This window comes from Phoenix dactylifera, chromosome 8 (assembly GCF_009389715.1).
Source record: "Phoenix dactylifera cultivar Barhee BC4 chromosome 8, palm_55x_up_171113_PBpolish2nd_filt_p, whole genome shotgun sequence".
Taxonomy (NCBI): domain Eukaryota; kingdom Viridiplantae; phylum Streptophyta; class Magnoliopsida; order Arecales; family Arecaceae; genus Phoenix; species Phoenix dactylifera.
This window is the reverse complement of record NC_052399.1, coordinates 4,520,577-4,536,431: the sequence shown is the minus strand read 5'-3', so window position 1 is coordinate 4,536,431 and position 15,855 is coordinate 4,520,577. Positions and strand designations below refer to the sequence as shown.

The 15,855-nt window shown below is 37.9% G+C and overlaps 1 protein-coding gene across 1 annotated transcript; it reads right to left on the bottom strand.

Moving 5' to 3' along the window:
• Positions 1-3,445: 3,445 nt before the first annotated feature.
• Positions 3,446-10,067, bottom strand: LOC103708824. The gene is made up of 8 exons (XM_039128741.1): positions 8,991-10,067; positions 8,708-8,836; positions 8,402-8,517; positions 7,343-7,424; positions 4,758-4,817; positions 4,568-4,675; positions 4,138-4,183; positions 3,446-3,978 (listed from the first exon to the last, which is right to left on the bottom strand). The coding sequence occupies exons 1-8, from the start codon at positions 9,057-9,059 to the stop codon at positions 3,755-3,757; spliced, it is 834 nt and encodes a 277-aa protein (XP_038984669.1). The 5' UTR covers positions 9,060-10,067; the 3' UTR covers positions 3,446-3,754.
• Positions 10,068-15,855: the final 5,788 nt, after the last annotated feature.

The window sequence follows — 15,855 nt, the reverse complement described above, 5'->3', positions numbered from 1 at the left end:
TATTTATTTTAATTAAAAATAAATAAAATTTTAAAATTAATTTTTGTCCTCCATCCTGTATAAATGTTTTTTTTTTGTACATCTATCTATTAAGGATATTTTAGTCATTTTAATTGAAAACTGTTAATTTTTTAACGACGTTAGATGGTGTGGGTATATATGCAAAAACAAAGATAAACAAAAGTAGAATAGCAAAAGAAGTGTTTTATGAGGGTATACATGTAAATATCAATTTTAAAAAAAATATTCATGCAAAACTTGATATTTATGAGGATATTCATGCAAAAAATTCTAAATTAAATGCTTAAAATTTCCACCATGAATCTTTGTGGATGGATGCTTCGGTGTCACCATTTGTTGAATTTAAATTTTTCTTATTAAATTGCCAAAGTTGGACTCCAACATTAGTGAGGGATGCACAAAACCTCCTTGTATCTATGAATAACAAACTCGTCGCACGAGTGAAAGAAGGAAGTTGAATTTACAGAAATTAGCCTAATAATAATAGATAACATTCAATATGTACATCCAAACATCCCAAAAGGTGAATTTGGAATACTGTTTTGTTGTGTAGCATTGCCATCAATCATCTTTAATCTCGATGGCTCGATGCATATTGATTCATTCAATAGAAAGCACCAACAAATGGCTACAAATCTTCCAATCAAAATATATGACAATAAATTTAACAGATATGCTAAGTATTATTACTCCTTGCACCACTCCCCTGGCTTTCCATAGCAAGTGCAGCACATAGGATAGGTAGATGCCAGGCAAGCCCTTTGGTCTATCCCAAGGTTCCATGTCAGCATGGGGAGCTGAGTTGGGAGTGGGAAAGGTTCAACTTTTTTCAAATTTGCTGTCCACTCTAGTTTAGATACACCCTCGACAACTCATCTTCCATCAGAGCTATATATATCCAACATTTATGATTTGTGATTCTGGGAATAATGAAGATTATGATTACAACCTAATTGTTGTTATTATTTCCTTTGGACCCTTGACAACATAAATCGTATTTTTTTTATACAAATTAATCTCAAAACCTGATCATTATGACGCTCAGTAAGTACAGCATTCTAAAACAGGGAGGCCAACAGGCCAGACCTCTGATAAACTGATGCAAACAGTCTCAAAGGAAACTCACTGTGAGCTCCTCGATGGGGCTAATCTACACTGCTAATTCACCTGGCATGCTGGCCCGGTACAAAGACTAACAATTTAAATAAACGCTGATCTGTAACTTGAACTTACATCAGACCCAGCCTAACTGCATAGAAAGAGACCTAGCATAACATTTGCGATCATCCCACAACATCACGAGAGCGCCTAGCACAACATTTGCGACAGCCATCCCATTCGAAAGACTGATAATTTCATAACCATGGTACAGAGTAAAATAAAAAGTTATTTTTATAGGCATATTCTTCTAAAAATTTAAATTTGCATGAATATCCTCTTAAATTTATATTTATTTTTTATTCTCATAAAACATTATTTTTGCACAAATATTTCTAATATAACGATTCTTCTAATACCGTTAATAAATTTTAAAATTACTTTTTTTGTTTCCTATCGCAATCGTTTTATAAATATTTGTTTTGCACATCTACCCATTAAGGATATTTTAGTTATTTTAATTTGAAGCCATTAATTTTTTAACGGCGTTAGATGGTGTGGGTATATATGCAAAAATAAGAAAAAAAAAATATATTAGCAAAGCAAGTGTTTGTTTTATAAGAATATATATTCAAATATCAATTTGGAAAGAGTATTCACGTAAAATTTGATATTTAGAAAAATATTCATGCAAAAAATCCAATATAAAGTTTCTCTAAAATAAAATTGGTAAACAACGATCATTCCCCCACGCCCTCCTCTCGTCTTCCTCATCCTCCTCAGTATTGCCTCCGCACACCGACGACCTATCTCTTCTCCTCCTCGTCGCCGCCACACTTCTCTTCCTCCTCGCCAATGTCCATGTTGTCTCCACTACTCGGTGCAATCTCAAGGACCTCCGCCTGTGCAATGGTGCTTTTGCGGTGCTGTTGAAGCCAGACGAGATCTCGGAAGGAGGCATAGTAGCATGCCTCCACGGTAGGGAGGCAAACGTGGAAAGAGTCGAGTGTAATCGGATGAAACGTGTGAAAGTTAATTTTCCAAATAGAACCATTGCAGAGGGATGGCTAAGATAATTTCTATTTTTTTAAAAAAATAAAAGACACTATATATGTATATATACCTTTTTATATACATGTATAACAACCCATGCTCAAAAAGCAGAAATTGGACGTAACAAAAATTAATCCAAAGCATTTAAATCGAAATAGATACCCAACTTAGACCTGACCGAAAAGGAGACTTGTTAGAGATCTAAGTTGAATATGAGACCCTTCTCATCGCAGTCCATACTATAATTTAATTATCAATATATATAAAATAAAATTAGACAAATTCTAATAATCGATGTTTTTCTCCATTCTGCAGATAGACAGCTGGTGCGGTCGTGCATATACAATGAACTACCCAACCCACTTTAGGGCCTATTTAGCTATTCTTGCAAGATTGGACTGAAAATTCTGTAGAATTCGTGGATTGAGCTATCCATTTAAACATAGCCCCATATTAACCAAGCTATACCTAGCCCAAATTCTATGGGAAGGAATAGATCTTTTTTTTCTCCTGTAGCTTGAATGTTAGGATCTACGCCAGGTTTCGACAAGTTGTTAGAAAATGCAAGCCAAATAGTGTTCATCACCTAAGAGCCTCCACCTTCCGAGTTTTCTCAAGATGAACTTTGATGGATATATGTTAGATGGTGGCAGAAGAGGAAGAGCAGGCTTTGCTTGGAGATGAATGGTGCTTCCCTTGCTCAGTGCTTGGAGCGTAACTGAGGATTTTTTGGGCCGGCCTCAGTCACACGTGATGTACTTTGAGGATCGACGTTAGCTTGACGGAGGGTGACTCAGCAATGGAGATTGGTTGGATCCAAAATCAAGCTTGGGAGATGGGGTCATTCTCTAATTCAAAACATTTGGTGCTTAGCGAAAGGATGTATTTTTTGGGACAAGACATGTTTATCGAGAGCTGAATAGAGCTGCAGACTAGATAGCCTTCTTTATGACTAATCGTTCCGACGAGAAATCTTAGACATTTAAGGTACATCTACCTAGAGCTTTTAGAAATATTTTGTTTTTAGGTTTTTTTTGGATGTATTCACATTAAGTAGTGCAAAATGCTCTTTTAAGTGAAAAAAAGAAAAAATAAATAAATGCAAATTAAGTGAGCCAACAGATCCATTGGCACCCTTAATTTTCTTTTTTAGATAAAGTAACTGTTTTCTAATCATGCCAGTCCTACAGGCTGTCACCAGAAGAAGATGAAGAAGAAAGATAACAAAGCCATATTGCTAAATACGATCACCCTGCAAATGAACACAATTAAGGATAGAAATATGACAATTCCAGGAAGTCAAATTATATCTTCGCACTGCCTGGATTTCTTCAACAACAAAATATAACCTTACTGGACAAGCTTAAATAAGAATCCAGACAAAGAAGTCATGACCACATGTAGCAGCAGAATTCAGAGCATCACAAAATAAGTTCGGCATTCAAATGGAAATCAATGGGTATGGTCAACTGATCCTGGTTCAAGTGCTGCAAGGTGCATGACAACGTTGTCTCACACTTTGTCATGGCTGCAGCATCAAACTTTGACCATATTATGGTATCCACACAGATACACAAGCCCGTCACTGGGTCGCCTCCTGTAGCTGAAGTTTCTCACCATCTGAGACGCTGAGCCTTTTCAACCACTGCAAACCAAGGTCACACCCTGCATCAGCTGCAATCTGAAAATGCTCTTTGGCCAATTCAACTGGGTCCTGGCGAAGGCTCTCCCCTTTCTTCCTCATCCCCCCAGTAGAGGGGCTCCTACCCGAGTTAAATCTAGTGATAACTTCTGGGACTTTAACACCTGCAATGCATGGTTTGCTTATCATGGAAATGTAAATGACCCAAGTTATCCAAATGATGCCCCACATCATTCTCGTCAACAGGCAAAAAACAGACAGAAATTAGGAAACTAGTGATCCAAATGCCAATATTCATAGAAGTAACTTATCAATTAAATCACCTTTTAGAAGAAGTGACCCATATGCAATCGCTGCTCCAGCATGGCCCTGCAAATAGCCCAACGAAAAGTTACTTCAATTCTGGGCAGAGACAGTGAGGACTCCAATGCATGGTATGAACATTTATTTTATGTCATGATATCCTATTCACAGTATGACAAGTCAGTTTTCTTAAGAACATCTAGATCCAGGAAAGCACTTGATAAATTTAAGCGACTGTTCCAGTCCTAAAAACTTGCATTAGTTGCATGTGCTAGCTTTCTAGCTACCCAACATATCTGGACGAGTGTGAACTTCATTATGTGAAATTCCTTATTTCCAATCAGCATCTGGCTGTTGCTGAGTATGTTCCTCCAACAGCTCAAAAGGATTCATGACATGCATTTCCTTAATGTAACAAATGCAAATGAGTAAGAGCATAAGGATAGTCACCTTTTCTGATGATCTATGGAAACACCACATTGCGGAAGCAACATCTTTCTTCACACAGTCCCCAGCCAAATATACAGCACCTAGAAGATATAAAGCGCCTGGATGCAACTAGAACCAGAAAATGACTGAAGATATATTATTCTGTAGATGTAACCGAGAAGATTTTCTACAACCAGGCTAGAATAAATACCTGGTCAACAGCCTTCTCCAAATAATAGAAAGCCTGTTGATCTGACTGATAAGGGTCATCCTATAACAACTAACCAATATGAGTTAATAGCATTTTAGTGTCAGATACTACAAAAAGTTTTAACTACACAACATCAAGAAGAACAAAATACAAATGCCAACATGAACAGATATCTTAAAAATTTAATTGAACATTCCTCTTTGGCTGTGACTGTGGGGAGGGGACTGGTGACGTATTTTGTTAACACGGGATGAATGACAAAGGTGTTTTTCTATATGGAAACATATAAATAATGTCTATGTATGGAATAAACAAAGCTCCAGCTAACCTATGCATCATGACACTGGTGGCTGCAGAATAGGTTATCACTATATTTGTCTAGTTATCCCACTCATCTTTTGTTGATGACCAATGACCAAAAACTTACGAACATGATATTCTCAAATTACATTGAGAAGCACAAGCAAGTTGTGAACTAAATCACGCTTACACATGGATTGCCAATAAGGTGAAAAGGAATTGTCCCAGGCTCCAAGTCTTAATCTTTATTTATTTCTTTCTTTTTTTCAGTGACTCTCCAGACATGTGCACGTAATGCCATCCAGAGGCAATTTTATTCGACTCCATCTAACATAAATTGGAGGATTCCTGAAAAACATAGTTGGATTGAATATTTTGGAACAGATGTGTCACTGTTCAGTAAAGAAAAAGAACCTGACCACCTCAGCTGGCCAGTCAATTCAGCTAGACCCATTCAGCTCATGAACTCTACAAAAAACAAAGAGTTGCAACAGTCCTAGCAGTGGTCAGCCCGAGGCCTATGTCTTTGGGCCATTCCTGCAACAAGTAAATAGTTCTGGGTGCCAAAACCAAGTCTGACTCAAATGTCCCTGAGTCATTCCCTGGTTAACCTAGCACCAAGGATGCTCTCTCTGCTGGATGTAAGCTCAACAGAGGATCATCCAAAAAGAGGCAGGCTATGGAAATGTGGTTTCCACTACTGTTCCCTCCAATGATGAAAACAACTTAGCAGCCCTGTAACAAGTGTAAAGATGCATCAGGTGTTAAGTTCGGGCCAACAATTTTGTGATGACGTGCACCACAATTATTTTATATAGTTTCATTGGGCATGTATGACTTTAGGCAAGAAGGCACCATATCTAACGGGTCAACAGTCAAGACCATAGCATGAACACTACGATGTGCCTTAGCAGCCAAGAAAAATCCACCACCTGTAATCTAACTTGTGAGAAACAAATAGTTGTTATCCACTCTTATCGCATGGAACTCATGCCCAACTACCACAAAAGGTTACATCATATATCATATGCTTTGCCATTTACTACAAGCTTGCTCTGAAATATAGGGACAATGACTGCTTTACACATAAATCATATTGATATGATAAAAAAGAAGGATGTGCAAGAGCTGCGTCAAGCCTGGTTGTGCTCTTTGAAGTACCACATAAATGTATGATGTAACTAAAGCTTATATGCTTTATATAATCTTATCAAATGCATAATTTTAAAATATCACAATTTGGAAACCCACAAAACAAAAAAAAAAAAAGCTAAGAAGCCAGAACCATATGACTTTCAATTGTTGCTGTTTACTATCTATTTTTTGAGAAACCAAATTCATTACGAACTTCCTAGAACATGGTCCTCCATTAGGAAAGTTCACATGCCTTAGCTCAATACGGTTGGCATGGTGTTTTCTAGATTTCTTGTCAAAAAACAGCTCATGTAAATGAAATAATGTCTTTTGCGCGAGCATAGTAACAGACCAGGAGTTTAGATATCAACTATCACTTGGCAAAGTTAATTAGATGTGCTATTTACTACCTACTTTTTGAAAAACAGAATTCATTGTGAACTTCCTAGAAAATGGTCCTTCAGTAGGAAGTTCACATCTTACCTCAATACGGTTAGCATGGTGTTCTCTAGAATTCTGGTCAAAAGATAGCTCACATAAATGAAATCATATCTTTTGCGAGCATAGTTGCAGGTATCATGAGTTCGGTTATCAACTATCACTTGACAAAGTTAATTATATGTGTTAATAACCATGACAGGTGGCAATCATGACAAAACTTATGACAAAAACAAAGTCTTGTTAGTTGAGCTACTAAATAATTCTTATCATTCAGATTCAGGAAAAAAATTAAAAATAAAAAATGTCTTACATCCCAGCATGTTCTTCCACATCAAAACAGATTATGGCATGTTGGTGAGTTTTAAAAATTTCATATATAGACAGTGTTAAAGGAATGGTTCCAAAAGTCATAGGCTAGAGAAACAATTTGCAGAAATGAACTTTCAAAGAAATATACACTTCCTTGTTTGTCCTAACCACAAACATACGAACAATGTTTCAGAGAGATCGACATGGCCAACAGCTATGAAGTTGAATAAGTGATGTAGCACAAAGTATCACCACTACAAGCACTCAAAACATGGAAGTTATCAACATAAAAATGTTCACAAGTGGTTGTCAATATTGTTTTATGTAAGCACAAAATTTTTCAAAGTTCTTCTTGCAAAGTGGGAGGAAAAAAAAGAATTCTCAACAACGTAAAGCCTGACCTCAACTCGTAGACGACATCCAAGTTCATACTGTGCATCTGGATCACCCATGTTCGCAGCTTCCACAAGTAACGCAGCCCCGCTGTGTATGAAAAACAGAAAACAGAAGATAAAAATACAATCTTTACTACATAACATCGTGACAAGCTATAGGCATAAAATGATGATAAAAAACAGGACGTCATGCGAATGTTTGCTTGTGCATTTGGCTATCAAAGGGAAAAGAAGGTTCATAACCCAAAGACAAGGCAGCTTCGTAATCTTTCATTTTCAAACATCAAACAACCCCCACCCAAGACAGGCCGATCCTCATAAAGCAGAAGTTCAACCATAACAGCCCTCAAGATTTCATTTACCTTTTGACCTCATGCAGATTGCGCCTTGCACTTCCCTTAATATCTCGAATACTTTCACGTCCTCCTTATGAAGTCAAAATTGGAAAACTTACTAAACCTCGCATAAGAACCGACTAGTCATATTTGGGGTGCAGGTTGTCCATCTACTATTCCTACCATATTTCTCACACATAGAAAAACAAAAGCCATAGCAAGATAACAGAATGAAGAAAGATTTATTCCATAGTTTAGCACAACCACATCAACATGCAAGGCAAGTAACAGAGCTGAACCTTTTCTCAACAAAAATTTGTTAGCAGACGAGTAAGTCCACCAAACATTTCCCTTCTATAGTCTGCTACCCTAAAAACATAAGTAAAAGGAAGTCAATCAAAGTTGTGATCAAGTTTTGTCCTCAACTCATTATTCAAGCCCTTATGTATGGGTCTCTACGGAGCTCCAAGCTTTGTAATTTGAAACTTATCATTAACAAGTAAGATAAGATTATTTTTCTTGCCTCGTAGTTGTCGCCGTGGTTGTAATGAAAAGTCAGTCTTGCTGTGAAACTTCATAAGTCAAGGACTTCGAAACAAAAAAAAAAAAAAAAAAACTAGCAAGCTGGATATACGTTTCTAGCATATGGAGGATTCAATCATCATAATCAACTTGAACATGCAAACCATGAACGGAACATACAAAACAAACAGAGAAGTTAATTACCGACATGGCTTTGCAAGCCCCAGGGACATGATATTTGAAATGCATTCTAGCCAGCCAGTATCTTGCATGAGTATTCATGTTGTCTACCTCCAAAGCCAGCTCAAAGTTCTCCTTTGCACTCTGTCAGCAAAAGAACGTTCATACATAATCAATCATCTCAAGATAAAAAGCATACAAAACTGGCAAAGCGAAAAATAAAGAAGAAAAAGGTTTAGGAGACGAGCGGTCTCGAAACAGAGATCAAAGCAAAGAACGAAGCAGAGCAAGAAGAAAGTAGAGTAAAGGAGAGAGATGTATTTTGCTATCTTACTCGGAGAAGAGGGATGAGACGCGGGTCATTGAGTTCAGCATAGTCGATTACACGATCCACTTCCTGCAGAGCGCTCCAGCCCTTTGCCACCAACTCCATCGCCTTCTTGTTCCTGCTGTGCATCCCCCTCTGTGATCGCCCCGACACATAGCGGACACAAAAATAAGCGCAGGAGTTTCCTTGGAGAAAACTAGTGGAGACAGAGAATGCTCCGCATAGAGATAGAAATCAAAGACGAAAGCTTAATAAGAAAAGATGAAATTGAGAGAGAGGAGAGACTGACATGTGGGGGATTCAGAAAGCGCAATGGATTCTGCCGTTGGGCAGCTCTCGAGAAGAAGAGCCGAAGCATTGCCCTGACCCGATGATACGGAGTAGGCCTTTGCCAGATCACGGTCACCACTCTTTGCAGACGACTAGCAGTACAGTCACTGACGAGGCACGGAGCGGAAGGCGGTGGTGCTCCGTTGATGTGGTACCTCTCTCTAAAGCATTTCTTCGAACCGCTTCTGGACGCCTTGAACGCGTACAGGCGGCAAAAGGCAGTGGATAGATGCAGCGGAACAGGCGGGGCCCGGCTAGAGGAGGCGAGGCGGCCGAGCGGGGCGCAACAAGGGGTTGAGACAGAGATGGTGGGCGGCGGACCGAGAGGAGGGTTTGGGGACTACGCCGAGGCGGAGGCGGAGAGGGGCAGCGGCCGAGACGCTGGGAATGATGTTTGACGGGCGTAAAGGCAGCACAACCGCGCTCCCCTGATTAGGTTCAATGGGCAAGACGATTTCGTAGGTCAGTCTCCGACGGGTACCGGTTGTCTTAGTTAATCCAGCAGGACTTGAGCTATATTTTCAGTTGGATTCATGAACAAGAAGCCTATTAATCAGCCCGACATCTGAATCCAATTAATTTTTTTTTATAAAACAAAACATATTTCTGGTGTTTTTTTCTTGTAGACTAATAAGCCTGCATGCTAGAATTTAGGCAGAAACTTTTATAGACTTTCAGTAGATGTCGGGCTAGATCGGCCAACAAATTTGATTTCTGCAAGATTCTTGATAAAATATTCAAGTGTTGAATCTAGGAACAATCCACCAAATCTAACAGGGTCGGAAAGAGAGTTCCGAAGGAAGAAAAAGGGACACAACGGAAGCGAAAAAGGAAAAGCGCGATGGGTTACGCATGTATCCCCACAATCTATCCTGCTCCCTCCCTCTTTCCTTCCTTCCTACTTTGGTGCACTTTCCCCTTTGAAGAGGCTTACAGGACTGGGCTTTGGCACCCATTATGTGATTGGCCATGGATAAGATTTGTATTCCCTTTGAAGAACTTTGAGAGATAAAGAGATTGGTAGGAGTCTTACATTATTCAGATTGATATATCTAAATTGTTGACTTTCTTCTTCAATATTCTTGAGGATTGGGTTTCAGATTTTTTAAATTAATATGTTCAAGAGGTAAGACTTAGTGCAACAAAGTAAGATTGTTCTATTATCATTTGAAGGTTATAGGATCAAAATATAGAAAGCCTTTTCGAATGTGAGGATTACAGTGCATACATCTGACGACCTGCAATGTGCAGGAGTCTCATGCACTGGCCCCCTACTTTGATTTATATACCTTCCTCTCCAAGTGAGATTTTGCCAATCTTGTAGAAAACATGAGAGGAGGTTAGTGAGGTTACAAGGTCAATAGCACTATTGGTCTCCCTCCTCCTTCCATCTATTCTTCTATCCAATCGTACCTGGATCCAAGACATCAACATGGTACCGATGGAGATAATGTGGCAGGTGTTAACCATCCGAGCCGGCGACCAAGCAACCCAATAAACTACCTTCCATAGCACACTTCAAGTGCATATACCCCTAGCATTGCCCACTGTAGCATGATCTCTCACAAGGGAATACATGAAATAATTTTCAAATGAGATCCGTTCTTAGAGGGTTTTATTTTCAGCAACGTCAGAGCCTTGAATTAGATTTTTTTTTCTTTTCTTTTCTTTTTTTGTTTGTGTTGAGGAACAAGAACCAGAGAGCCTTGGTGAGCTCGGCATCTAGCACAGATGGTTTGAATTGTAGAGTGGAGGGACAGCCCGCAGGATCAAAGCTGAAAGCTAAACTGTTATTGAATTAAGCTCGCTAGGGCGTGCATCTCATTCTCATTTGAAGGAGCCTGACCTAGACAACATCAAATACTAAGATTGCTTTATAGTCCGTAGACATGACTCACAAAACAAATAAAGGCCCTAATACCGACAGGAATGGCTGTTGAGGTCAAAGCAGTAGTGACTTGGAGACTTATACCAACTTGGTGTAATACAGATTTATGACAGCCATTGCTTGTCACCTACCTAGCACGCAATTTATTTTTGAGAGGTGAAAGGAAGACATCAAGACTCGGCCCTACTAATTTGTCAATTCTATTTATCACGATCAAAGATTATAATAACAAACAAGTAAGACCAAAGTCACAATATCATCCCCATCCTACAGCAACTTCACCAATCACATACATACAAATTGCATCGATTTATTGCAATTTATGAAACATCATAAACTTCCAATGAAAAGCGGTAACTGCAGATTAAAGACTCCAGTTGGGCCCCGTATTCTATTTGCTAAATGAGATATATTTTAAAGATGCCTTTCTCGTGCAAACCATCTACTGTCCTTTGCACGAGAAAGGCATCTTTAAATGAGATATATCAGCCTTGCTTGTGAGATATGCGATCACAAGCAAACTCCGTGCAATTACCCATTCAGGCCCCAAAGAACAAACAAATGGAGAAGGAAAGACGAGAAAAAGAAGGAAAAGGTGTTGGGAACTTCATGGCTGAATTGATTGATTGGATTGGAATACCAAATCTGGATCTTAACAGGAAATCAATAAGTAGATTTCTAGGCAATTGTTAATTTATCTGGGCCAAACATTGGTATCCACATGAATGAGTCAAGGATCTAATGAAGTTTTAAGAAAATTGATTTATTAAAATAAATCACTATTATCGACAACTTTAACAAAATATTTCCTCTGACTATTACATACCAAAGATAATTCCGTGCCATTTCCTTGCCCTGAGCAGAACCAAACACTGCTTTCTGGAAAGCTCTTCAGTGGCAAGACTGCACGGTTGATAAAGAAAGACATCAGTATCATCCAATTAGTATAGGAAAAGAAAATAATAACAATTTCCTCTGTCGGACTGTATACGCTTTTAGATCTTCCTGAAGTGAATCTATGTACTTTCAAGTAGACTGTACCACACCCTTAATTTCCAGAAATCTAAATTACCCATATGAGCAAATAAGTGATAGGCATAGGGTGTTTAAAAACCAAAACCAAGAGTCTTAACTGAGTGGTGGAGATGGTCATAGCAGTGCAAGTTGTTTAAAAGTCATAGCTAGTTGATGGAGATGGTCATTGCAGGGCAAGTTGTTTATAATAAATCTAAGTCTGTCCATGACATACCTTTTTTTTTGGCTCTTGAATTGGGATCACTAGAGTCCAAAATTAAACTTCAAGCAGATGGAATAGGGAATCTTTGTAAATATCATCATTTTTTGACAAGCTGAAAGTTACAATAATGAAGCATCATGTAAACTGTGGTGGCACCTAGGTGCATATATTTGTTGGATGCAAAACTTAATACCATAAGGGTCTTCTTAATAGCATGTAAAACTTCTGAGGATGCACCACGCAAACATCATCTGAACTAGTAAAGATAGCCATTTAAAGCATGGGAGAGGAATGGATAAGACTGAAACAAATTTGATGATAAAACCTATCCAGTATGATCCAAATAACTTCAATTATTTAAGAAATCATGGAAAATGATCAGTTCTTACCCTGGTTAGGATGATCAATAAAATGAACGACTAGTTCAAGATACAAATAGATATAAACTCCTGTTACACACCAGGCTGATTTTTCCTTTCAGCACCCATACAAAAATAATCAAATAAATTACTTAAGAAATCATGAAAAATGATCAGTTCAAACCCTGGTTAGGATGACCGATAAAATGAATGACTAGTTCAAGATATATATATATATAAACTCCTGTTGTATGCCAGGTTGTTTTTTCCTTTCAGCACCCGTACGAAAATAAACAAAAGGCTGATAGCTACAAATTGACAACACAAGAAACCCATGATAATGAAACATCTTGACAAACTCTACATGAAAGCCATCTTATAGTACACACTAATCTTTATATGGATAACCAGATAATATATCATTCTTTAGAATATTGGAAATGTAAGATGGTAGCTTGCTAAGATTTAAGATTAATGCCAAATATTGAGAGATGACAGATACAAAACACGAAAAATCAATCTGCCATACTGCAGGAACAGGTTGCATCAATGCCATCATCATAACTTCTATTTCACAGAAGACAGTACAGGTGACCATTTCATGTCCAGAACATCATATACTTTTTCCTAAGTCGAATATATAACGACAGACATTTAATATAAGAAGAATAACTTTCGTGTTCAAGGGGAAAAACTAGCAATATATTTAACATTTGCAGATCATTAAAACTATGACAAGGCTGAAAAGACCTCAGCGGCACAAACAATGAACTTTCCATATTAAAGAAAATAATATAAAAACTAATGTCAGCACTATTGATGTGAAATTGAAGATAGACATCCCTTATCCATATAAAGTGCAGAAAGGTCTCATTCAAGAGTTAATAAGAATAAACATTTAGGCATGATCTCAATTATCCATTCGGCATGATATGAGAGTCAAAACAACCCTTCTGGCATGTCCGGCTTTCTGTGATCCTCCACTTATGCAACTGCTACTTCAAAACAGTATTGCCACTACTAGTGCAACCACCACACCTGTTACAATGTCTTTGCAGGCACCCCTTCACTACCAAACATATTTCAACAATTCAACCTAATGAACTGGCAAGGAGAACTATCTTTTTTCCTAAACTAGTTGCTCAAAGGCCAACTAGTAACATCAATGAAAAAAAATTATATGCAATCCAATGTATACTCCATAGACATGATGTCGAATGATTATCCGAACCCCGAGGGAGGAGGAGGGAAGCAGGCAAGGCCACATTTGCTACTAATATTTCAGATTAAAATGAAAACTTTAAAGTAAAAGCCAATTCCCTCATGGTATATGATATCAATGAGCATCAGAAAGAGGGGAGAAGGGGGAGGCCACTGCATCACAGATATCGTATTACAATAGACACATAGGTTAAATATTTAGCCAAGATCCATTATTCATTTATTCTACCTCCCATACAAAAAGTTCAGAGAACAGAAGTCTCAAAGCCAACAAAACACCAGTGAAAAGTAATAAATACGGAAAAGCTGCACCATTTAACAGAACTATTATAAAAGGCAATATTCCCATACTTACATCAGTAAGGGAAAAGTTCAGGAAAGAAAAAAGATATAAGTTAACATTCTCAAATATAACAAGGCTCCTTTTCCTTTACATCCTTATAACCAGATCAATCACAGCAACATCTAGCATTCCTCGTGAATTTTATGTTCGCAAACAAGACAGTCAGGTTCTGTTTTTGTAAGTTGGAGGAGATGTAACAATAGAAAAACTTGAAAACGAGCCCTTTGCAAGAAAAATGAGAACTTAGAAACCTACAATAAATCTGCACTTTTCATTGCTCATTGCCGTATCCCTCCATGGTAAATTTTTACATTATGAGATCCAATATAAACATTATTATTCTTTCCTCTCTCGCTTGACCTCCCTTCTAGAATCAGCATTCTGAGACAGCTGAGTGGATTGAATGTAGAACATGTTCCCAAATCTTGCCATTGAATAATGACAGAACTATAAGTGTGCTTCATTCCTCATTGTTGATCATATTAATCTGCAGCTATCAGAATTTCTCATACGTACACTATGTTTTAACCATTGACCACAAGGCAGAGGAGAAGATTAAACCTGGAACTCCCTGGTAGCAAATGGCATATGCCAACTAAAAATCATAATTAGAAAATTGCTCACTCGAAATAGGTACAAAGCAAGGGTGGACATGCAAAACAACCAGAGAGAACTCGACAATTTTGCAGTGGCAAGTCCAGTGCCCCTGGTTGCTGAGACATGCTTCAACAATGTTAAGAGCTGAGACTTCAAGTTAAAACCTGACTTCAACGACTTTTCACCAACTAGGAGAACAAGTACAAAGCAGTTTAAAATGCTGCAAGAAGCTATAATTGCTAGCAATGTGACTGAAGCCTGTGTCATTATAGGCTAAAACCGCAAGGCCTCTAACATTATAGTTATCTTACAAAATCAGTATTCTGGATGTATAAAGTACCCCAGCAACATGAACGTGATGCCATTTCGATATAAATAGTAGGAACATTTTGTTTGGCAAGCTCAAAGTTGCCATGGTGCAATCATTTTGCATGAAGGTCACAGATCCTCGGATGTTTTTTTTCAACCGGCAGGAATCCATGTCGAAATGCAGGCGAAGCAAATCAAACAAAGAAATGTTCAGCTTTCTTTGCATATCGCATAGTAAGCAAAATGGGCTTTAAAAACAGTAAGAGCAAAACTGAAGCATGTAACTTTATCAATGATGATAATGACAGTTGGATAGGAAAGGTGGTGTTTGCACTTTGCAGCACTAACAGGAGACAAACTTACCTTCAATTACTAACCCAATCATAAAAATTATAATTGAGATTATGCCTATAACATCAAATAATAAAAATAGTTTACATAACATTGAAAATGGGTAGCCCGATTCACATCCAAAATCTCAAATAGATATAGCCTTTATGGAATTAGGATCTCCTTGGTTACTCTTTGTCATTCAATCAATTTCTCCTTGGCTGGAAAGAGGGGCAATGCTACTCGTTTCCTAAATTCCTAATTCTTTAGTGATTGAATGTTTCTAGATGTCCTGCCTCAGGCCTGACATCTATGATGTAAGGACCAACGAACTCCTTGTACATGATTACAGAACACATAACTTAAAGAAAATATGGTAAGTTGGTTAACTATAAGGAATAATCTATTTCTATAATGGCTAATTTAAGTAAAGAGAGTAGGATGCCACAACAATGCAGAGGAGGTGCAATAAGTCCAGTTAGGGGTATAAAATTTCGTCTCCGGATAGTTATTGTACCATTAACAGAATAGAAATATTCA

Excerpts from the sequence above, each read along its gene's own strand:
- LOC103708824 (XM_039128741.1), bottom strand. The coding sequence starts at position 9,059 with ATGCTTCGGCTCTTCTTCTCGAGAGCTGCCCAACGGCAGAATCCATTG. Across the intron at positions 8,518-8,707 it reads GTCTCATCCCTCTTCTCCGA|AGTGCAAAGGAGAACTTTGA; the intron begins GTAAGATAGCAA and ends TTTTGCTGACAG. Across the intron at positions 4,184-4,567 it reads TCCATAGATCATCAGAAAAG|GGCCATGCTGGAGCAGCGAT; the intron begins GTGACTATCCTT and ends GGCTATTTGCAG.